We start from the raw sequence: 24,736 nt of genomic DNA, 5'->3' as shown, positions 1-24,736 counted from the left end.
TGGTTGTAGGGTTTGCTTGCTTTGAGGAAGAAGAGAGCTATGTCAAAGGTTCAACCAAACTGGAGGGTAAGGTCTCATCAGAGGAGCCAAACAGTATGGTGAGATGTAACTTACAGAAAAGTAAGTTATCGGATCAGTTGCCGCCTAGGTCAGAGGTCCCCAACCTTTTGGGCACCAGGAACTGGTTCTGTGGAGAGAGGTTTTTCCACGGACCGGAGAGTGCATGGGTTTGTGTGCTGCCTGCGTCCCACAGATGGGGCTTTGCTTGTTTGTGCAGCCTGGTTGTTGGCATGCCGTGGCCCAGTTTCGGTCCATGGACTGGGGGTTGGGGACCCCTGGCCTAGGTCAACAAGGTGACGTGCTAAATATTGGAGTTCTTGGACACCTGATGACAAGCGGCTATAGCTCTCAGGACTTTTGGCCCCTAGAGTCGGAAACGACTAGCACGCATGTGCGGGGGAACCTTTCCCTTTACCTTAAGAATTCTGCATATATAGAATTTGGACTTAGAAATGTAGTTTAGTGATGAGGTATGCTCTTAAATATATTCTGAATATATTCGCACAACTGGGCAGGTAACTAAACTGTACTAAGCCAGCACTATATTCTGCTAGAGAATTCTACATCCGCTTTCCTAACCTTATGTCCTTCAGGTGTATTAAACTATACCTCCCAGGAAGGGTAATCAGAAAGAATTATAGTTCCAAAATTCTACGGGATAAAATTTGGGGACAGAATACTTTGTACTGTTTTTCAATATAAAACAAAGCAGAAAAATATTGTATTTATTTTCTTTTTTCAAAAAGGCCAATATACAGATGCAGACTTTTGGACAGACAGAGATTGATCACCATGATCTGACAAACCAGGAAAATGAACCTCAAGAAAAAAAAATATCTGAGTCTGTGAAATTAGTTTCAAGACCAGTGTCTGTACTAAACAAAGAAGAATTGAATCATCTTAGAGAAAAAGGTAAAAATATAGCAGTTAACAATGATATCATTTTGATTTTGTCATTAGGATATCATGTGAATATGAAGCTGAGGTCTGAGTCAAGAGTTAAGTTTATATTAAATCCTGTGATCTATTTTGCTTCAATAATGGTGAATCATTGTCACATGATAACTGCTTAAATCAGTGAATAGTTCATAAATTTTATTTTACTGTCATGGGCTGTTTTCAATACATGCAGTTGAATAAGTCATTTAGATATTTAAGTGAATATGAATGCTATATCCAGGACACTTTGAAACATTTTCAATCTGTAGAATTTATTTCTGGAAAATGCCAAACAGCTGCCAGAAGAGTATGAGCTGGAGCATATTATACAGGTCTCTTGTTCCACTTGGTTGCTGAATTTTGCATACTGCTCACATGTGTATCTATGCACTACTAGAGGTCATTCTTCAAAGAAGGGTGAATGTAAGAGGACTGCTTCCCTTTCAATTCACAGTCAGGAAAAACCCCTTGTCATCTTTTGGACAAATGGTAGCTTTCAAATGTAAAACTTCTTCCAGATAAGATTCCCCAGTAGAGTTCTATACCTTAATTTCCCCACTTCTACTCCTGGTTTAAACATTTTTAGGAGCGTCATATGGGACATGATTTGGGAGAGGGAGAATTTTCAAAATCTTGAAATAATCAACCAAGTAGAAAACAATATCCTGATCAAGGAATTACCAAGGAGAAAAATTCACCCCCACCAACACTGGCAGGGTGAAGTACTGTACAAGTGGTCTTCGACTTACAACTGGTCACTCAGTGACCATTTGAAGTTACAAAGGACCTTCCAAAAGGTACCCAGTCTTGAAGTTACATTCACTGCAGTATTCACTGCATTTACATTCACTGGTTGTTCACTGTTATGATCAACTGCAGAGACATTGCAGTGTGCCCCTTTGCCTATTCCCTTCCACTTTTCTGCTCGTCCAGGTCGGTCCCCCCAGGCACTGGACCTGTTTTCCCACTCCACCAATTCCACATACGCCTCCCCATCCTGTCACCAATTGCTCACCTTTCAAAGATCTCCAGAGTTCAGGAGGTCGGGCAGGGAAGGAGGATAGACTGCTCTGTTGTTAGGCCACGTGGCACAATCCCACAATGGGCTTTTTTTCTGAGCAAAAAATAATGCTGACGAACTCTGTTTTCCTTTCCTTATTAAAGCTAGCCTTAGGTCTCCAAGACTAATGCTGGTAGAGGTGTGGTTAGCGATACAGAGAAAAAGAAATCCTCGTTTTCTTTAGCGCCACCAAGCCAATGATGAACCCCCAGGGTCTCCCCCACCCCTGAGGCCAGCCCATGCTCCACTTAATGACCCATGTGTTTGGTTAACAAATGCATTGTAGGGGAGCAGGAATGGAGTAGTCATTAAATGAAGTAATTCACTTAGTGGCCCTCCCAAATTCTAACCGTAATGGACAGGCTCCATTATGGTTGTAACCCAAGGACTGTATATATATACCGTATTTTTCGGACCATAAGACGCACCGGACCATAAGACGCACCCAGTTTTTAGAGCAGGAAAACAAGAAAAAAAATTCTTTTTCCTTCTCTCTCTCTCCCTCTCTTTCTCTCTTTCCCTCCCTCTCCCATTGTCCCTCCCTTCCTTCCTTCCTTCCTTTCCTTCCTTCCTTCCTTCCTTCCTTCCTTCCTTCCTTCCTTCCTTCCTTCCTTCCTTCCTTCCCTCCCTCTTTGTCCTTCCCTCTCTGCATTAGAGCAGTACCCGCGGAGGCGGCCCTGCAGCCCAGCTTTCTCTTGCAGAAAGCAAGCTGAAACGGAGTGAGGGAGATTGCCAGAAATGCGAATCGGCCGATCTCGCGCTCCTGCAAACTCCCTCGCTCGGTTTCAGCTTCCCTGGCTACAAGAGAAAGCAGGCTGAAACGAGGCAGATTGCAGCAGCGCAAGATCAGCCGATTCGCATTCCTGGCAATCTCCCTCACTCCGTTTCAGCCTGCTTTCTCTTGTAGCAAGGGAAGCTGAAACCGAGCGAGGGAGAGTGCAGGAGCGTGAGATCGGCGTTTCTCAGCACGTGCCGATTTGTGCTCCTGACAATCTCCCTTGCTTTCCACTTGCGGAGGTTGGGGCTGGCCATACGGATCACCTTCGGACCATAAGACGCACCCTCGTTTTCCCCCCCACTTTTGGGAAAAAAAGTGCGTCTTATGGTCCGAAAAATACGGTAAATAAAGAGCAAACCTCCACAGTCCCTAGCACTGATAGTGTTGTCTAGTCAGGCAATGAAATGTCTCCAAGCAAACATTCAATCTCAGAGGACACCAAGGACTCCCCAGTTCAACCTTGGGCAACATGTATCTTTTATATTGGAACCTTATTGGAACCTTATATAGAAACTTATAGTGATCTCCAAAATTGGAGCTGCAAGTTGAATAATTTGCCTCATTGGCTCTTTTTTTTTTAATTTAAAGCTCCCAAGAACTGGAAGAATTTTAGATTTTCTTGCTCTGAACATCCCATTCTGTGATTCAAACATAGGAAAAAAAATCATATTAAATTTTGAATTATTTAAATCAGCTCTAAAAATGATTCTTCTGTTTATGTAAGGAACTAGTGACGTTCCTAATGAAGAGTCCAGGAAAGAGGAGGTTCTTCTCAATCAAGGCCATCCACAAATACCTTCGATTTCTAGCAGAGATCATAAAGCATTTCCTCCTGAACCAGAGCCAGAACTGAGTCACCACAAGGAAATTAGAAATGTATTTGGAGAAGCTTCAGTAGAAAGCCAGACTAGCAAATTGTCAGAACTTATAGCCCACCAAAATGTCAAAAAAGCAAACGAAGTTGAAGAAATTGAACGAGAGGATCTCTTAAATGATGACTTGCAGCAGGATGACCAGGAAACTAATAAAAATGGTTAGTATAAAGATGGTTTTCTGTTTGTATCAGGGTTGCAGTATTTGAGAAAGTAGAATAATTGATTTAATGTTTATAGAATTGTATGTTGTTATACATGGCACTAAATGTAAATTGTGTAATTTGATTTGTTAACATGATCTGAAGTAAAACCAGACTATATGGTTTCATTCTGCTTGATCAAACTGTTTGTATGTTTGATTCTGGCTTACGTGTGATGTAAATCCATCTATTATAAGCATTTGGCAAGCCATAGTTAAGCATAATATGGAAATTTATTTATTTATTTTATTACATTTATATACCGCCCTTTCCCGGAGGACTCAGGGCGGTTTACAGGGAATTAAAAACCAAAAATACAAAAGTTAAAACCAGTTTAAAAAAGATTAAATTTATCCCTGTACAAATAAAACCCCAATTAAAATAAATTAATCCTCAGCCTGGGCCAGAGAGCTCGAAGAGCCAGGTCTTCAGGCCCCGGCGGAATGAACGGAGGTCGGGGGCAGTCCTCAGCTCCACTGGCAGCTGGTTCCAGAGGGCAGGTGCCCCCACTGAGAAGGCCCTATCCCTGGGTGTTACCCGCCGGCAATCTCTTACCGGTGGGACCCTGAGAACACCCTCCCTGTGGGAGCGCACTGGACGAAGGGAACTTGATGTAGGGCTTTATAGTATGATTAATTACATTATTAGTAATTTTCTTAGTATGTATTATTGTCCAGTAAATTTTTTTCTGTGCAATAAAATCAGAAGACAGCTTTTCTATTTGCATGAAGTTGTATGCATGAATTTATTGTTTGGCTTGTTTTCACAGGTGAACTTGAAATCAAAAGAATGGGCCAGGATAATAAAGAGGTCGATTACAACTTAGATACAAATGAGGCAGAATCTGAAACAGATAAACAGGCTGCTCTTGTTAACCAGCAAAACAGCTTCCATGGTAATTTTTTGTAATTTCTATGTTCTGGAAAGCTTGTATTATAATTTGTTTCACTTTTAATTAATGAACTTGCAAATCTTGTCTGGAAGAAAGGCTTTACAAATGAAAGTTCTCCACAATGTGGAAAGTGAATGATGATCCCCAGATAAGAATAATATGAGTAAAAAAGAGGTAATGACTTACCGTAATTATTCCATTTTAATTATTTTTTCTTCTTTTTTTAGTTCAAAATCTTGAAGATCCCAAAATGGAAAATCGCTTATTTAAGCTCAAGGGAGCTCAACAGCAGAAATTGTGAATTGCAATTTCAGTTTTTGACAGTTGCAAAACTATTTAGACAAGTCCATTCAAAACTTTTATTACAAAAATCAGGGGATTTAAACCAGGTCAGATTCCTCTCCATCAGGAAGATTATCTGCAGACTTAATAGGCTGGTTTTACATCTATCAACTACTAGACTATTCCAGTGTTGCAGGGTGGAAATAAGCCCCTGAAAATATATGAAATCAACCTGTTACTCAGCTACCAGGTATAGTTTCCTTTTTGAATCATAACCGTACCACCTTAGATACAAATAGTCTTGCTCTAAAAATTGAGAATATTGTATAGACTGTAGCTTGAGAGATACTGTTTGTCCTGCTTCTGTTCATATCACTTCCAACATTATTCTTAGTTTATAAACCAAATTGAGAAAGTCAGATTTTATACTTTTTTTCTACAGAAGCTTCCTTCAGGAAAAAAAAAATATCCCAAGGAACTTATTAAACTCCTTTAAGTGCTTTGCTTTGAGGGCCTATCTAGTACAGTGGGATATGGTTTCAAGTAAATGTTGCATAAAAGTGAGTTATATATTCTACATCTTTTTTATTTGAACACTTTTCTTTTTTGAATTGTAGGAATGATTTAAGTATTAACCAAATGCAGGGGATTTCCTGCATTTATGTAAAACAGGCCTTACACATTCCGGAATTCTAATATATTAGAATAGCCAACTATGTTGCTTAAATTATACTTGAGTATATGGAAAAATATGGACCCTAAATGTTTTGCTGCTCATATCTTATTTTTGTGTAAAGAATTGCAGTATCATTTAGGACATGATGCCAATTTGATGTCAACACTGATTATAGCACTTTAGCCCTGCTGAAGATAACTAGAATAGAATAAGTGCAATACAATTATTTTGTACAACAAAGGGATGATTTACAGATTACTATAGTATTTTGTTTATTTGAAAATACTGGATTTATTTTGATTAAGTTCTTGATTATAAAATAAGTGGGTTCTCAAGTGTCTTATAACTTGGTTGTTAGGTCACTATCAATAAAATATTGCACTCATTGGGAACAGTGTCCTGTAATGTGTGTTTTGTTTAAATGCTATAATTAGTCTTTAATTATAGTTGTTAATCTGTCAAAAATGCTAATTTTCATTGGTAGAAATAAGTGGTCCTTGGTGCTCTTTGAGCTTGGTTATTTTCTTCCAGATGTTTCATTACCCAAACTAGGTAACATCATCACTGCTAGGTAATCCTTGGGTTATGACCATTCATTCAACGACCAAAGTTTCCATGGGTTTGCAATCTCATTGCAGTTTGGGCCTTTGGCAACTGATTTAGTTTATTTATTTTATTGGATTTATATACCGCCCTTTCCCGAAGGACTCAGGGCGGTTTACAGGGTATTTAAAACAAGGAATACAAAAGTTAAAAACAATTTTAAAAAAATTACATCCCTGAAAAAAATAAAATAAAAACCCCAATTAAAATTAAAATTATGATGGCTGCTGCGTACCATGTGTGGGGTTTCCCTGCCAGCTTTCCACAAGTAAAATCAATGAGAAAGCTGGTAGGTCACAAGTTGCTCCCACTGCTTTTTCACCTGCCAGCATCCATTTATGGCATCTTGTCCTTGGCATCCATCCACCTACCTGTAGGTCATGCCCACCAGCTTGCCCATCCCATGTCCATGTGAGGTTTAACGGCCTGCATATTCCTGGAGTTACAATGGCAACTGAACTGCTGGGGTTGCTAAGTGATGTGGTCATGTGATGTTGCGCTTTATAACCACATTGCTTGGTGATGGCAATTCTAGTCTTACTGTTGTCACCTGAAGATTACCTGCAATTCAAATGTGTGAACTCCCCCCCCATGCATTTGCTTCAAGTTAGATACTGCAATTAACTGACTCATAAAAAGGTAATCCTGAGGCGGACTTTGTTTTATAAGGAAATTGATATTTGTATTATAGCAGGAGGGAAAAGTCTACACACCCGTTAAAATGTCAGGTTCTTGAGTTGTTAAAAAATATCAGAGCAAGAAAAATTACTTCAGATTTTTTTTCATCTTTAATATATAAGCTGTACAATTCAATTGAAAAACAAATCTTTTTGGGGGGGAAATAGTAAAAAAAAACCTAATAACTTAGTTGTGTAAGTGTGCACACCCTTAAATGAAACACCATTTGATTTTATGACAACATTTAGTCTGTTGGAGTAGAAGCCTATCACATGACACATCTTGAGATTCTTTGCCCACTTTTCCTTGCAAAAGCACTCTAAATCTGTCAGATTGTCAGGGCATATCCTGTGCACAGCCCTCTTCATGTCACACTGCAGATTATCAATTGTATTCAGATTCGGGCTTTGACTGGGACATTCCAAAACTTTGATCTTCTTCTGATCAAGCCATTATTTTGTTGATTTGAAGGTATGCTTTGTGTCCTATTGAAAGATGAAATTCCTCTTCATTTTCAGCATTTTAGTAGCCTAAAGGTTTTGTGCCAAAAATGACTCATGTTTGGAACTGTTCATAATTACCTCCATCTTGACTACGGCCCTAGTTCAAGCAGCCCCAAAACATAATCCATCCTTCCATCCTTCTGAGGTAGGTAAAATGAGGACCCAGATTGTTGGGGGCAATAAGCTGACTTTGTAATAATGCCGCTGAGGGGGGGGGGAAAGCCGTAATAAGCAGGCATATACATAGAATGAAGGCTATTGCTAAGCACATTGATTTGTGCTTTAAATTGTAAGCCACCCTGAGTCTTTGGAGAAGGACGGGATATAAATGGGATTAAATAAAAAAATAAATAAAATAATGCTGCCACCATGCTTCACTTTGAATATGGTGTACTTTTGATGATGCATAGTGTTGCTTTTGTGCCAAACATACATTTTGGAATTAAAGCCAAAAAATTCAACTTTGGTTTCATTAAACCATAACACATTTCTCACATGCTTTGGTGAGACCTGATGTAGCTTTTTGCCAAATGTAATCAGGCTTGGTAACGTGTGTCTGTACGTTTTTTTGTAGGAAAAGGCTTCCATCTTTCCATTCTACCACAGCCTAGACCTCTGAAGAATATGGGAGACTGTTATCACATGTTATACAAATTTTCTTTACAAATGAATTCTAATGCATATCAAAACAACAGTTTCTTTTATTGCATTGTATTTTCAGAGTGGTCAAGCATGTTATGAAATGTTCCAACACCATTCATAAAAATGATTTATAGATAACTCTACAATAAAATAAAAACATACAATTTCAACAATGTAGTTATCAAATCAGCTCCAGCAAAAGAACTTTACACAAACCATTTTAAAACAGCAGTTATTCCAGCTGTTTAGGATTGAATGAAATTGCTCCTGATATCAGTACTTTTGACCAAGAGTTTTCTGTCCTTTTTCAGCACAGCACAAAGGAGAATCTCCGAGCAAATTATAATTTACCTGTTCTCCTAAACAAGTTTCACTACTGGGAAGTATCTATGAGGAGAAAAATCAAATTCCGGAGGAACCTGGAAAAATAAATATATATATTAGTATCAATTTAAAATAGCTTTTCAAGAATTTTGTCATTCCAAGTAGATTTTTAAAATATTAAGTATACCAGAAAATTCCAAAGGGGTGGGAGAGAGGGAACGATGGACATATTATGAAATTTAAAGAACTAAATTCAATGAATCTCCTGAATAAACAAAATTTTCAGTTATTGTTTGTAACTGTAGAAATATGTTAGATCATCACACGTAACCAAGTACCTCAAACATGGAACTGCAGCTCTGTTGCGATGTATACTCATGCAAGAGGGCATCCCCGTTTTGTCCACACTATACATCCCAAATTTGTTTGTAGCCAGGCCCCAAACCTCCATTACAGATATTTCAGATTTCTGCTGGATACAGTTCAATATGACTGCCCCCATTTGGCAGACTTCAGTTTGTTCCCATGGCAACTGCTTTAATTTAACTGCAATTTGCTTACTTTAGAATCCTTTTTGTGACCTCCTGCCAGTAATTTCATAACCACAATATTGGGCTTGGCAACTCTGAGAATTCGATTGACCTAGACAGAGATAGTCAAGTTTCATATTTAAAAGTTAAAAATTTCATAGTTAAAAGGCCAGTTGCAGTGAAGACTGGCTTACTTATTAACCTAGTTGTATACTAACATGCACTTTACAAACATATTGTTCTAACATATAAGTAATAAGCACAATGATATGCTTTCCAAATATTGACAATATTCCAACATATATTGCAACATTCTGGGTAAGGATGCAAAATGCTGCTAGGTTGTTGTCAACATCTTTTAAAGGATATTTAGAGATGATCAAATTCTCTGGTTCTTTACAAAGTTACAAAAGAGGATGCAGAGCATATTTCTGATTAATTAACAGGAAAGAACTCATAGGTAAAATAATAAATAATGTTAAGAACTAGAATTTCAATTCTGAGAAGCAGTTCTATTTATAATTATTTCCCTGGCCATATATCTCTTTATCATGATTGATTTCAAATTATATCACATTTTTAATACTGTTCAACTGATTTTTCTTGCTAATTAGTTTATAATAATTAAAAAAATCTTTAAGAATGTGCAGAAAATGCCACTATAAAGCTTCTAGAGACCCAGTGCTGAATTGTAACATCAGCAACATCATTCTATAAACTGCTAGAATTAATATTAAATAGCCTTTATAAACTTAATTCTTCTAAAACCTGTGTGACATAATAAAAACAACCATCTTTTATAGTTAAAAAGGGCATTTTAATTAGTACTTCATTTTTTTACCCAAAATTAATATAGAAAAAAATAAGGTTCCATTATAAAATATCAAGCAATTAAGTCTCAAAAAAACTTCAGATATTTAACAATAATAGATCATTTGACACTTGACAGTTTATGCTTGCAGAGTTATGTAGACAATCTGCATTTACCTCCCTTCAGTAGTGTTTGAATACCATAAGTGAGTTTTAATTTACTCTCTCCATTCTATAGTCAGATTTTTACCTCATGATCTGGGTTAGAGATATTCTCCAGTATCATTTTAGCTTGCTGGAAGTGTTTGCTAGCAGCCATGTAGAGATCAGAAGACTGAGGTGGAGGAGTGTATTTGTTTAGATCCGACATTTCCTAAATATAATAAATATCCTTTAAAATTGAAGCAATAAAATATCCTTATGCAATTTATTTAAAACTAAGTTGTGGTTTGGTGAAAAGAGCACACGGAAGAACTATTTTAATTATTAGTTCAGATATAACTTTATAATAAAATAGGCAATGATTTCTTCACTTCTGTTACTGTAAAAACTAACAAATTTATCATATTTTTCAACACCAGTAACACACCATGTAAAATGCTATTTCATATTTTAAAGACAGTTTTGGGATGTGACTTGATGTCAACTACTGTTTCTTGCCTTCATTCCAAGGCAAAGAAATATATACCACCAAGAACAATTGCTTGAGAAGATGAAAATACTAACAAGATTTGTGACTTTTTAAAAAAAATTAAAGTATGAAAATAACATGGAGTAATGTGATTCACCTTGAATTGCAAATAGTGCACAGGTGGTGGTGTGATGACACTGTTGAATGGGGCAAACCGATGCTCATATCGAACTTGTTCACTATCAAGTTCAAATTTTGGCTTCCTCACTTTACCATCCATGTCAAAAGCAATCATAGTCTTCAGGAAAATACAAGGCAAAAACAGTTTGTTACAACAGCAGCAATAGAAATGTTAATATACATACTTGTTAGAAATAATTGGAAAAATAGTTTGTATTGCTGATTATAACTGCATATGATTCTTGACATTCCACCTTAGCAATTATCTCATGAAATATTATTCATAACTGTATCACTGGAATTAAATGCAACTAGCTCTTTTAACAACAATTCATACTATTATCATGTAACTATACTACTGAAATGTACTTATAAACTGTGGATGGTCCAAAATGTGGTAGCCCAGTTGCTAATGACTATAAAGAGGTTAGCAATTTAACACCAATGCATTGCTTGTTGGATTGGTTACCAAAGATTGTCAGGTCTAATTATAAGTGTTTATGCTAAAGACCTAGATCACGGATGCCCAACATTGGCAACATTAAAACTAGTGGACTTCAACTCTCAAAATTCCTCAACCAGTTTGGGTATACAATGTAAAAAAACCTTTTTTTATTTTAATTCCATTTATATCCCGCCCTTCTCCGAAGACTCAGGGCGGCTTACAAGCTTAGCAGTAGCCTTCATTCTATGTATATGCCTGCTTATTAGGGCTTTCACACACCCCCAAGCGGCATTATTACAAAGTCAGCTTAATTGCCCCCAACAATCTGGGTCCTCATTTTACCTACCTCGGAAGAATGGAAGGCTGAGTCAACCTTGAGCCTGGTGGGACTCGAACCTGCACTAATTGCAGGCAGCTGGTGTTACTTAAGGAGGCATTATTGAATTACATAATGGGTAATACATCACCTTGTACATTCCAGCACACATATTTTGATAGGCTTGGCTCATGGTAATCTCTCTGCTCAGAGGACGAGCTGTGAATTTTATGCGTAGAAAACATTAACGTAAAATTATGCTAACTTCTGAAATATTTTTAAAAACCTATAATCTAAAAAATGAGGCAGATCTCATAAGTATACTTATTAATATGCAGAACTTGAAATATTCCTACTATAGAATCTATACAATGAGACATATATGCTAAATATTCTCTCAAAAAGGCCACTTTGTAATGTACTATTGAGTGGCCACAAATAGTAATAATGGAAAATTATTTGTTTATTTTACAAGCCATCTGAGTTATAAGCAAATAAAGCTACACAATTGGGGTGGGGGGGAGACCTGCTTTTTTCTTCTAATGATAAAAGCAAGCTACACTGCATGACAAATGAATTATGAAATTCCTGATATATCTAAAATTAGGATGAAACAAGCTTATCTGGGAAAAACACAAACAGTTATTCAATGGAAAAATGCAATTAGTGGAAAAAGTTCAAACTTCTAAACTTATTCAAGAACACAATAAGGAATTAAGATCATATTCCATTATTATTGTTGTTGCTTAATAATTTATTTTACAATGTCTATGCTATAGGTATTATATCATACTTTAATGTATTGTTGGTTGCCATAAGGCTATTTTTAACTGCTGACAGATTGTGGTTAGCACAATAAAAAATCTAAACTTAGGTCATATAGATGTTTTTTTACTGTTGTTTTTTCTAGTGCCCCAACTCCAAAAGGTCAAATAAACATTTTTATTGAAGAATGAGGTTGAAGTTAATGAAACTGCTTACCTGGAAGAACATATGTAATTTAATTTCAATGGCTCCATGGAGCTGAACATTAAAAAGGCAACCATAGGTTCACATATCAAAAAGATGCCTCAAGCAAAAGAATGAAGTATTTGCAAGATTTGTCTCAAAAATATACCTTTTTTCTTTTTCTTCGTTTTTTTATTACTCCGGCCTTTTTGTTGTTCTTCCATTATTCTTTCTTCGGCCATCTGAGAACTATCAGCACGACTGAGTGTTGACATTAGCCATGCATACAAAAATTCAGAAAGGTACCTATTGTAGAAAGAATGCTTAAGTTAAAACATTTGCTAATTGTTGTTTATTTATTTGTTTATTTATTAATCATATTTATATAAATGCCTTTGTCAAGAAAAGTGACTTGTTGATGTACAATTGTCAATAAAAACACATTAAAACAAATTTAAAAACAGAAAAATCAGCATTAGAAATGGAGATAATGATAGACTTGAACGTTGGGTGCTATTTAACAAAATGAAATTCAATGGTGAAAAAAGTAAGGTTCTACATTTAGGCAAGAAAAACCAAATGCACAGATATAGTATAGATCAGGGGTAGGCAACCTTGGCTCTTTTATGACTCATGGACTTCAATTCCCAGAATTCCTGAGCCAGCCAAGTTGGCTCAGGAATTCTGGGAGTTGAAGTCCACGAGTCATAAAAGAGCCAAAGTTGCCTACCCCTGGTATAGATCAGTGGTGGCGAACCTATGGCACACGTGCTAAAAGTGGCTCTCAGAGCCCTCTTTGTGGGCATGTGCGCTGTCGCACCAGCCCTGCCTCCCCTTGTGGTCCCCTCCTCACCAGCAGCCCCCCCTGGATGAGAGTAACCCAAGCATGGCCCATGTGGAGCAGCGCAGCCAAGGACATGGCAGTGGGGACAAGAATCCGCCCTCATGCCCCATCGCAATTGAGGCTGCGGGGCACGGGCAGAGGGTGTAGCTGCCATGGTGCTGCTGGGCTGCCTGGGTGATCCGCAGCGGGCCGTGGAGGCGGTGGGTGGCCCTGTGGGTGGGTGGGGGATAGAGCGGGGGCAGACGGGTAGGGGGCGGGAGCAGTTTTGGGGCACTCAGTCTCTGAAAGGTTCGCCATCACTGGTATAGATGGTATCTTGCTCAACAGTAGTAATTGTGAGAGAGATCTCGGAGTCCTAGTGGACAATCACTTCAATATGAGCCAGCAGTGTGCTGCAGCTGCCAAAAAAGCCAACACAGTGCTAGGCTGCATTAACAGAAGGATAGAATCAAGATCACATGAAGGGTTAATACCACTTTACAATGCCTTGGTAAGGCCACACTTGGAATACTGCATCCAGTTTTGGTCACCACAATGTAAAAAAGATGTCGAGACTCTAGAAAGAGTACAGAGAAGAGCAACAAAGATGATTAGGGGACTGGAGGCTAAAACATATAGGGAACGGTTGCTGGAATTGGGTATGTCTAGTTTAATGAAGAGAAGGGTGAGGGGTGACATGATAGCAGTGTTCCAATATCTCAGGGGCTGCCACAAAGAAGAGGGAGTCAAGCTATTCTCTAAAGCACCTGAGGGCAGGGCAAGAAGCAATGGATGGAAACTAATCAAGGAGAGAAGCAACCTAGAATTAAGGAGAAACTTCCTGACAGTTAGAACAATTAACTAGTGGAACAACTTGCCTCCAGAAGCGGTGAATGCTCCAACACTGGAAGTTTTAAAGAAGAGATTGGAAAGCCATTTGTCTGAAATGTTATAGGGTTTCCTGCCTGAGCAGGGGTTGGACTAAATGATCTCCAAGGTCATTTCCAACTATTATTTTTATTATTATTATTATTATTATTATTATTATTATTATTATTATTATTATTATTATTATTATTATTATTATATACAAACAGAGAGATAACATCTGCCTCAATAGTGGAACCATTTAAACAAGTCTGCAGTTCCCTGGGACCCTTAGGTCTGATGGTGTAACCAGGTCTCAAGATGGGACTTCTAGAACATCAAAAGGGATAGAGCTAACCTAATGTTGGGGGCGAATGTTCATAAGGCAGGTGCCACAGCAGACAAGACCTGCCATTTGAGACCTGCCAAAGATAAATCCCTGGCAGATGGTATCCACAATATGTCCTTTCTGTCGGATCTAATGGTCTAGGCCAGGGGTAGGCAACCTCGGCTCTTTTATGACTCATGGACTTCAACTCCCAGAATTCCTGGGAGTTGAAGTCCAAGAGTCATAAAAGAGCCAAGGTTGCCTACCCCTGGTCTAGGCTGATATAACTGGGGAGAAGCAGTCCCTCACATAACTCAGTCTCAGACCATGAAGGGCTTTAAAGGTTAAAAGCAGCATCTTAAATCAATTTATTATTTTTAATTTTATAACCGGCTTTAATTTAGATAAGACTTTATTTTTAAGCAGAAGAAATATAACCATTGGAGAAAAAATGGTTTATTTTCAAATAAGTTGATAACTAAAATAAAAATCATACGTAGTATTTCCGGACAACTTTATAATTTAAATGTATAGATCCTTTATTGAATCATATTACACATCAGCTCTCATTAAAAGAATTTGGTTTTCCCCCCACAAAAACTCCCTTTTTTCCTCAAAGCATAGAATGGAAGAAAGGAAACTGATGCCCAAGACAACAAGCACTATTTTACTCCAATTAATGTAGACACACAATAAGATTCTGTAGAAAGGTTGTCTTTGACAACTTCTTTAGTTTATTATGAGACTAGCCAGTTATTCCCGGCATGCCCTGTCACCCTCAAAGCAGTTTGATTTACTGTGGTGGTTATCACCATGCCTAGGTCAAAAGAGCTCTCTGAAGCTTTCAGAAAAAAATGGTATTTTGACGCCTGTGATTCTGGGAAGGGTTTTTAAAGATTCCCAAACAACTAGACATCAAGCAAGTTGAGAAGATTTCAAATAACTGCCCGCTCACCAGCAAGCTCAGCCCAACAGCAAAACAAGATGCTGAACAGAGCCACTAAGAATCCCAGAATTTCATCATGCGACTTCGAGTCAGCTCTTGCCACTACTGATGTCAAACTGCATGTGTCTATCATTAAAAAGAAGCTGCTCAAATTAGATTTACATGGGAGGTATATCAAGAGGAAACTTCTGTTGTCCAGAAAGGACGCTGGGGCAAGACTACAGTTTTCTCTTTAACCCCTAAGCAAAAAACAGGATTTCTGAAAGGAATGTGCTCTGGACAGGAGAAGCAAAGATAATGATACAGAAACTGACTATAGTATCAAGAGACACATTTGGTGAAAATACAGCATTTCACCAGAAGATCCTAACACCAACTGTAAAACATAGTGATGGAAATGTCGTGGCTTGGGGCTATGCTGTATCAGGGCCTGGGCAGTTCTCCATCACAGAATCTACTATGAATTCTTTTTTGTAGTCAAGGAGCTTGAGGATAATGGGAAATCACCAGCTAGTAGATGGAAGCTTTAAAGAAAGTGACAGTGATCCTAAACGTTCTAGTACAGGGGTCGGCAACCTGAAAAAGGAAAAGAGCCACTGGGAACCGGTTCCATCACACATAAAAAAAAGTGGGAGCCGCGTGTGTGCGTCCATGCACGCGCATGCGCAAAAACGTCTTGCGCATGCGCAAAATGGTTTTTTCTTGCGCATGCGCGGACGTGCATGGTTGCCATTTTTTAATGTGTGATAGAAACGGTTCCCGGTTGCACAACGGCCCGTTTGCAGAGCTACCGCCTTCGGCAGCCTGCAAACCTGCCGCGACAGCTTTCCCAAAGAGTGCCGCCGCTGCCCGTTCGCGCGGAGGTGTGCGCGCACCTCTCCAAAGGTTTGGGGAGGTGCACGCGCACCTCTCGGAATGGGCAGCGGCGCCGCTTGTTGAGAAAGCTGCCGCGGCCCGTCTCCAAAGCTGCCGCTTTTGGCAGCCTGCAAATGTGCCGCGGCAGCTTTCTCAAAGAGCGGCGCCGCTGCCCGTTCGCGTGGAGGTACGCGCGCACCTCTCCAAAGGTTTGGGGAGGTGCGCGCGCACCTCCGCCCATTCGAAGAGGTGCGTGTGCACCTCTCCAAACGGGCGGTGCCACTCTCCATTTGGAGAGGTGCGCGCGCACCACTGCCCGTTCGAAGAGGTGCGCGCGCACCGGGCGGCTGGGAGCTGCAGGAGACGGCTCAAAGAGCCGCATGCGGCTCCGGAGCTGCGGGTTGCCGACCCGTGTTCTAGTAAATCTACCACACAATGGCTGAAAAAGAGTAAATGGAGAGTTCTACTTAAAGACTGTTTCAGTTAAAAGGGCCAATCTCAGGTTTTGTTTACTTTTTCCACAGAAGAAAATGCCATATCTGTTAAATCTTTATTGAATAAATATTTTCAAAGTCAATTTTCCATTGGGTTTTTCTGTTCAATTACATTGTATTTATCTTTTTATACTGTTTGAATGAAGATAAAACATTGGTATGTCTGCATATGTTAAAAAAGAAAAATATATATATGGCATGTATACTATTTCACATGACTGTTTGTCTGATGATTCTCTTACATCCACACTCAATGAAGACTATATTCCAGTTCCAGTTACAAAGCTTTAAGACTAACTGCTCTTAAAAGAAAACTTCAGGCAAACACAGGCATTATAAAACAAGGAGATCAGTAGCATTTTAGGTATATATCTTATGCAACTATCTCTATAAGCAAAAATAGCCAAGCCATGCAAAACTCATTAATTTTGCATGACGCTTAGAAAAAATAAACAAATTTAGTGAAGTATCAAAAACACTGAATATGTTTAAATATGAGTAGTAACTATTTATGGAATCTATGACATATCATGATCAATGGGAGAACACTGATACAATTCTACCTAAGCAACTTGTTAGACACATATATGCTTCACTATATTTTTGAGTTGGGTCTGGATAGCACATTCACCTAATTTGCAAGTAGTTAACTTCTCTTACCAATATATGTAGTAATATTCATGCATACTATATAGCTCAAGTTCAAACCCACTGAGAAGATACTGTATCATAATGCGAAGATTATGGTATAGGACCCATGTTCCCAAGCATGCCAAATGCTGCCTTTGAGGTTCTTGTTTCAAGAGCATACTGTGAAGAGCTGCGTCCACTTTCTCTGCCTAAGTAAAAAAAATCAGCTTAATGCAACTGTGAGTACTGTGATTATACTAACGAAATTCTGACCAATGAAAACAATGTTCTAACAATTCTAACAAAAAGAGAGCCAGTTTGATCTAGTGGTTAAGGCCCCAAGCTGTGAATTCTGGACCCATCTTAGGCATGAAAGCTGATTGGGAGACTTTGAGCCCATCTCTCTTTTTCAGCCCATCCCACCTCATAGGGTGGTTGTGGTGGGGAACACAGGAGGAAGAAGGAACTTTATGTATGTTCTCCACCATGAGTTACTTACAAAAAATAAAGGTGGGATTAAACAAATCTTTAAAACACTAAACTAAAATCCCAGCATTTGTATCTGCATTTATATTTTAGATCCAAAACTATCACTTTTTTCACATCAAAACAAATAACAGAAATGTGTGCAATAACGTATAATGATCAAAATAGTTTTATTTCATATCAATGTAATATACTGCATGAACGATGCTAATAAATTGAGCACTTTGTCTTTCATACAAAATCATACTATAGACTTTTGTGTCATATAATGAATTCTTTTCATTTTTGAAACCTATTGGATATTCTAATATTTAATGCTTTAGTGCAGGGGTGTCAAACTGCCAGCCCGCAGGCCAGATGCGTCATCAGGAAACTGCACCCACCCCATTGCCGGCAATGGAGAAAAAGCTCCAATACGTCACATGATGTCACATGACATCACAAGCTGGACATATCTGCTGTAGTGTATGGTATTATATACCTTAAAATAGATTGATAATATGTTGTCTAATATTATTAATAAATATAGCATCATTAGTTACAAAGGAAAAGTGAGTTTTCCCAAATTTAAGGTTTTCCTTAAATCCTACATTCCTAGATATTAACCCTTTTTTAAAGGGCAGTAGAAACAAAATAAAAAATATGTATTGCATGTAGATCTAGGAAGCATAGAGAACAAAGGCATGCTGCTTGAATATTACAAACTTTTCCTAAAGTTCTCACTTCAACAGATACTATATGTACTTTTAAATAATTCTTCTACAGCCAAATCAACTAGAGCAGGGGTGTCAAACTGCCAGCCTGCAGGCCGGACGCGTCATCCGGAAGCCATGCCCACCCCATTGCCAGCAATGGCAAAACAGTCCCGATACGTCTCACGACGTCACGAGTTTGACATGTCTGAACTAGAGAGAAAACGCAAATGACAGACTTGATAAGTGTTTGATATCTGATTACCTCATCTTGCAAAGTAGCAAATTCTTCAAGAATATGGCCAAGTTTATCTCTTTGTCGAGCTCTGTTATGCCCATGAATTTGAATCAAACTGCAAAATGGCTGGGGGAAAAAAGAATCTGTTATATTTGAGACTGCTGCAAATCTTAAAAAGAATACTGTGGTGGCAACAGCATACCTTGATATGTTTTATAAATACGAAATCAATCGGTTCTTAACTCACTTCTGACACATCTGTTTAGATGAGTCTACATGCTGATTGCAATATGCACTGTTAGCTAATTCAGATGCTAGGAACACTGTCATATGAAGCCATCAGTTTCAGAAAAGTAGCAGCAAAGTTCCTATTCTTTCAAACTAAAATATTTAGTGTGGCATATTCTTGACTGCTTAGGGCAAATAAAGGAAGGATTACATATGCTTTAGAATAGATAATAATGGGCAGATTACTGCCAAATATTGAAGATTACAGGGATGGGCAAGCAGGATCGACTTAATTCAAACAGCCCTTTAAATAAAAACGATTTTTTTCACATGAAACAAAATCAGCTCCCACAATTTATTTATTTATATTTCACATTTCTGAACCGCCAATCTCTCTCCATGGTAAGAGTTATCCTGTTTTATTTAATAAAGGATTTGCTAAATAACATGTCCATCCTATGTGTTTATGCGTTTTTTAATTATTATATACACCTCCTCTATGTAAATATTTTCTTCTCAATAATATACCAAAATTAAACATTTTTCAGTGATTTCTGTGCTATAGTTCATTAGTGATACCAAAATATCAACTGCATCTTATGCTAATGATTTCCTATACAAACAATATATTCCTTATTTGGAGTGCAGAATATTCCTTCAATAATTTCTCATCATTTCCTACTAATCTGTGAAAGTATCTTATAGCATTACAACTGAGAAATTTAGAAAGAGAGTCACAGGACTGGGCATCTAGAAATTGTTTCATTTTGAAATGTTTCAAGCACAAAATTTATTGAAATGCCATTTTAGGTGTAGAACTGGGCTGCTGTGTGCTTGGAATGGGAAGTTTTGTGAAATTTCATACCAAACAAATTTCAAGACAAAATATTAATCCTAACAAGACTCTCTATAATACTTGCTTTGCTATTTTACATGGTGCTATTTTATAAATACTTTCTTCAAATTACTGTAATATTTGCTCAATTCAAATAGCTGGTTGACTTTTTGCTAAATGCATGTAACAGTCCAATTTTGAACAGGCCACACATTGAGAAAATTTACCTTTTATCCTTAACTGTATTTAAGTATTAAAATAAAGGCATTTATATTTCATAATGCTATCAATACTCACTCGGACACAGTGTGTGACAAAGGAGTCAATATAGTCCTTAGCCTGGTGATTATTATAAAGACAACACCTAACAGAAAATAAGTGAAATTATTTTGAGTAAAAATTAAAAATATACATTGTCCTAAAGTTAAGATGGGCACCGTCCCCCAATAATTTTTCATGCCCCCTTCCAGAGCATATCCATATTTCACTGCCATAATATGGCATAAGAGTACAAACCTTAAGTGATACCCCACTCAAATATATTAACCCCCCAAAAACTTTGGGGATGTCTTTGATATCATCACATCACACCGTCTGGTCCTTGGACTTTTTTTTTTTGAAAGTATAGCTCATGAACAAATCAAGTGCTTCCTTCTATCCTTAGCTGAAACACTTGACTTATATTTCTAACAATGGTTAATGCCATAGAACTCACAGATACTTTTTCTCTCTTAACATTTTGGTACTTTTTTGATTCACAGAAAAGTTTACTTTTAAGTAGAAGTGATTTTACCAACACCTGCTCCTTAAAGATACCAAGGTATCTTTAGTATAACGATATACTTTATAGTATATTTCTTAAAGTATCTAAGATACTTTGAGAGAAACTATAAATATGTAAATTCGTACCGAAAAAGATTTTGCTACTCACTTTGATGAAAGTACTGGTGGACTGACAAAAGATCTTAGGGCATCTTTTACCATGTCTTGCATAAGATGAGTACCAAACACTTTTTTATTGTCCACAAGAAAAGTGGTCTGAAAAAAAATGTATCTTCCATTACTTTACATGGCTATGAACATAAACTTCAATCTTTTATTGCACAATTTCCAACTTGCCTGTAACAGTGATCTCGAAAGAACACAGGGTGATTGTTCGCTAAACTCACAGAAAAAATCCTAATTTATAAACAGAGTAAGAAAACCATGGTTAGTATTTTGTATAAAATCAAAGTCTCCTTTTTAGATATAGAATATCTTTGGATATAGAACATCTTCCATCAGCAGAAGAGAGCTCCCCACCCCATCCTCAACAGGACATGTGAGACCCTTCCTTGAGAGTAATGATAAAAAATAATCATAGCATTCTACTTTAATATTCTTTTAAAATTTTTCTTCATTCATTGTTTTCTGTTTTTTTATTTCACGTATGAAGCATGAAATGAGATTATGTTTTAAGTCTAAAAAGTATTCATGAAAGAGCCCTTGGAGTTATTCAAAGAGGATGCCTTTGTTTCCCAATTAATTATATGTTACAAGTATTCATACTTACTAGTATGCAATGCAAATTGGTTAAATTGATGACTTCACATACAGTTTTGATTCGTTCTATAAGTTTTGAAAAATAGTTAACCATTTCTTCTCTTTTAATAATTTTTGCATATCGAGGAAAAGTTGGAGGTAGCAATCTCTGATTAACTAGTGGCTCAAAGCCCATCATTATAGGATGATCTAAAAAAGTAATAAAGAATTCAGTTATGATTCTCCATTTAAGTTCTCTGTTATATAATAGTTAGCTAATCAATGAACTGTTTATCAATGAAGGAACAACTTTCAAAGTATTAATTTTCTCAGTAATTTAAGATTAACTTTATTAAAATTTATTGAATAGCGAAACATTCAAGTAAAATACAACATAGGTACTAAGGAATAAAAATGAAATATTGTGCATAAGGATCAGTCTCAAGACAAGTTCTGAAAATCACACAGCAATTCTAATGACTTGTAAAGTCTGAATATATTTCTCCAACTGTAATAAATTATTTATAAACTCACAAATAACATTATGTAACATCTTCTGAAGGTGCTATGGAAACATTATGCTGTCACTGCTTGTGTAGTTAAATGTGTATCTCAATGATATATGCAATGATAATGGGATAAACGGTTATGGCCAGTCACTTTTTCTTTTCTCAAAATTCTCCTATGATCTACTCATTTGTAGATAGTAAACAGCAAGAAAAAAGTATCTATATGGAAGTCAAATTACTTTCCCATATTTTAATATTCTATCAAAGGCTATCAATGAATTTTGGCTATACTTCATATTTAATTCATTACATTAATACACAAAAGTTCTTGAATTGAAAGAAGATAGCACCTGTCTGCTGGGAACCAACTGGCAAACCATACAATGACAGAAAACTAGAAATCTGAACTTATCCTGTAAAGGTGAAAAGAGAATAAACTGAATATACTCAATGAGAAAGGATAAAAGAATGGCTCATAGACAGTCTCGATTTTGCTAAACCATTTAAGAATTCTATGGCTGATCTCACCGACACACAAAAATGACAATCTTCTTCCAACAGGCTACTAAATATTTTTATTTCTAGAAACTCAAATCTGAAGTACCTCCTTCTACTAATAAAAAGCTTTCAGTATGTCTGTGTCTCAAGAAGAATGCCTACCTGAGATGGAAAAGTTAAAAAAAGTTGCATCATGGGATGGTCACAATCAGCTTAAAAATATTTTCTGAGGCTGTACCAAAATTGTTATGACAGCTGCAAGGAACCAGGCAAAGCAAGAGATGATCCCGTCTTGATAAAAGGTAAATAAAAAGACTATGACAAAAGTTTCATTTGGGTCTCTTGCATATTTGGGAATTTTAGCAACAGTAACCCCCTTTCCCAGCAACAGCTAGAGAACATTCCTAAAAGTAACCGCTTACCTCCTTTGGTTGTATCATTCTGAGCCTGAATACCATGATGTATTAAATTGTGAATCGCAGACAGCAAATCAACAGCCTGAGTCAGCAACTTCTGAGCTTCTGCAACTGCGCTAGTCTGTTCAGAAACAAATCTTAAAAGCTTATGTATAATAAAGCAACTCCTGTATTAAAAATCTGTACAAAACCCGAAAGTATAATATAACATAGTAGTGTACCATACTATATTGTATCATATCCTTGCTTATGCATATTAAATCTAAAGATGCATCTCAGTTCTAAAAATTCAAAATCAATCTTACAGGCTTGATTATTGTAAAGTAAAATGACAGCTTTTAAAATGGGTATTGGCAACACGGCCCCTCATTCCTTTAAGAACTCTATCTACCTCAAAATGTTGAAATGCTAAAAGAAACATGCAAAAACTGAAATGTTAAGCAATGTCAGCTTAAGATCCCAGGAGATTTCAGCCATGACAAGAGCATTCACATTAACATGCAAGAGTGTGCCCTGGTGCCTGAAATTTTGAATTTTTTGAGTGTATTTTGGCACCTAATATTCTCAGTTTATCTGTGAGTATATACGAAGCTTACATAATAATCTGCATGAACATATAAAGAAACAATGTGAGGCAACTAAAATGTGTTTAAAAATATTCAATTAATCATACCTCTTTCTTGGTAAAGGCTATTAATACAGTCAGTAATATCCGAGTAAACTTCACTCTGCTGAATACTGCAAAGCACTGCTGATGCTATTGTAAAATCAATTTCAAAATTAATAACTTTAAAATATTATATAAGAGAAAGTTTGTAGCTTAAGGTAGGTTTGCTATCTATGCATACAAACATTGTGTTGTTACTCAATGCTAAAACAATTTTATTAAAAACAAATTCCCTTCTGGATTAGTTAAAATTAATAATAGTATAAGAATGCAATTTTTAAAATTGCACCTTCAATATGATCAAAGTGCACGATTACCACTAAAAGCAATGCCCAATTCAAGTCCTGCCAAAATCAAGACCCAAACAATCTCGCCACCCAGGAATCTTATGATTCTAACTAATTACCGTATTTTACGGCGTATAAGACTGGGCGTATAAGACAACCCCCGACTTTTGAGAAGATTTTCAACATTTTTCGTCTTATACACCGGAAAATACTTACATGCCAGTTGCCAAGTGTCCGACACAAGCCCGATTCAGCCCCGTCTGATGCAGATGGTGCAAAGCCTCCCTTTTGAAGCCCAAAGGGGCTTTTCCTTCCACCCACCCTTTGGAATAAACACAAGAGCTGCGTTCACATGACGCGCTCTTCCAGGCCAGACTCTGCAAACGGCACGCCAGAAGCCGCAACCACCGCGGGAACTCCGAGTCCCCGCCTTTCGGCAACCTGCACGGCCAAGCGCAATCCAGCTTTGAGAGCACATTTGCAGACGGAGCAGCCACCGCGTCTGGAGCCAAGCCCCGCCCGGGAGGCGGTCAGCCAGGCGGGCCTGGAAGACGTGCTGGAGAGCCGGGCTTGGGGCGGCCATGCCAAGGCCGGCTGGCGAGGGCTGCTGCGTGGTCTGCGGGCGAGAGGGGCGCCAGGCCAAGTACCGCTATCCAGACTGCCAGGAGAGATAGTGGGTAGCAGGGCACGCTCTGCTTATGTTCAGATGCTAACCTCGCTTGGGCGAGGGGCTTCCTGCCGCTCCCGGGGTCTGGTGTTTGCAAGGGGGAGGGGAAGAGGCTTAGAGGCTCTTGGGGGTGGGAGTCACGTTGGAGGGGGGACTGGACTAAGGAAGCTTGAAGTTGCTTTGCAAGAACGGGGGCGCTCGGTTGATTTATGTACTATTTTCCGGCGTATAAGACGACTGGGCGTATAAGACGACCCCCCAACTTTTGAGAAGATTTTCATGGGTTAAAAAGTCGTCTTATATGCCAGAAAATATGGTTATTGTGTGTGTCCGTCCGTCCTTATATCCTCTTTTCAGCTTAGGATGCTTTTTATGTG

General features: G+C 37.9%; 2 protein-coding genes across 16 annotated transcripts in view; one reads left to right on the top strand and one right to left on the bottom strand.

Annotated features, from left to right (window-relative positions):
* Positions 1 to 22,635, top strand: part of GOLM1 (golgi membrane protein 1) — a 47,710-nt gene extending 25,075 nt beyond the window's left edge. For 2 of the 12 annotated variants that reach the window (XM_083355871.1, XM_083355873.1), the window contains exons 7-11: positions 10 to 66; positions 807 to 972; positions 3,562 to 3,870; positions 4,682 to 4,807; positions 5,032 to 6,154. In XM_083355871.1, coding sequence (XP_083211997.1) covers positions 10 to 66; positions 807 to 972; positions 3,562 to 3,870; positions 4,682 to 4,807; positions 5,032 to 5,105 — 732 coding nt within the window. In that variant the 3' untranslated portion in view covers positions 5,106 to 6,154. Of the gene's footprint in view, positions 1 to 9; positions 67 to 806; positions 973 to 3,561; positions 3,871 to 4,681; positions 4,808 to 5,031; positions 6,155 to 7,514; positions 7,692 to 8,120; positions 8,257 to 8,499; positions 8,622 to 12,334; positions 12,496 to 22,409 lie in introns of those variants that run through there. The other 10 variants (XR_014491650.1, XR_014491652.1, XR_014491653.1 and 7 more) reach the window with 10 other exon arrangements.
* Positions 8,230 to 24,736, bottom strand: part of NAA35 (N-alpha-acetyltransferase 35, NatC auxiliary subunit) — a 29,488-nt gene continuing 12,981 nt past the window's right edge. For all 4 annotated transcript variants that reach the window (XM_083355862.1, XM_083355864.1, XM_083355861.1 and 1 more), the window contains 14 exons: positions 23,412 to 23,495; positions 22,745 to 22,859; positions 21,347 to 21,525; positions 20,914 to 20,973; positions 20,726 to 20,832; positions 20,092 to 20,158; positions 18,759 to 18,857; positions 17,346 to 17,524; positions 12,542 to 12,678; positions 11,576 to 11,643; positions 10,641 to 10,781; positions 10,103 to 10,225; positions 9,074 to 9,154; positions 8,230 to 8,607 (listed from right to left, as the gene is read on the bottom strand). In XM_083355862.1, the coding sequence (XP_083211988.1) occupies positions 8,548 to 8,607; positions 9,074 to 9,154; positions 10,103 to 10,225; positions 10,641 to 10,781; positions 11,576 to 11,643; positions 12,542 to 12,678; positions 17,346 to 17,524; positions 18,759 to 18,857; positions 20,092 to 20,158; positions 20,726 to 20,832; positions 20,914 to 20,973; positions 21,347 to 21,525; positions 22,745 to 22,859; positions 23,412 to 23,495 (1,500 nt within the window). In that variant the 3' untranslated portion in view covers positions 8,230 to 8,547. The remainder of the gene's footprint in view (positions 8,608 to 9,073; positions 9,155 to 10,102; positions 10,226 to 10,640; positions 10,782 to 11,575; positions 11,644 to 12,541; positions 12,679 to 17,345; positions 17,525 to 18,758; positions 18,858 to 20,091; positions 20,159 to 20,725; positions 20,833 to 20,913; positions 20,974 to 21,346; positions 21,526 to 22,744; positions 22,860 to 23,411; positions 23,496 to 24,736) is intronic.

Source organism: Vipera ursinii, assembly GCF_947247035.1.
Source record: "Vipera ursinii genome assembly, chromosome: 2".
Classification (NCBI taxonomy): domain Eukaryota; kingdom Metazoa; phylum Chordata; class Lepidosauria; order Squamata; family Viperidae; genus Vipera; species Vipera ursinii.
The sequence above is the reverse complement of the archived record's forward strand: the minus strand, read 5'-3'. Positions and strand labels throughout refer to the sequence as shown.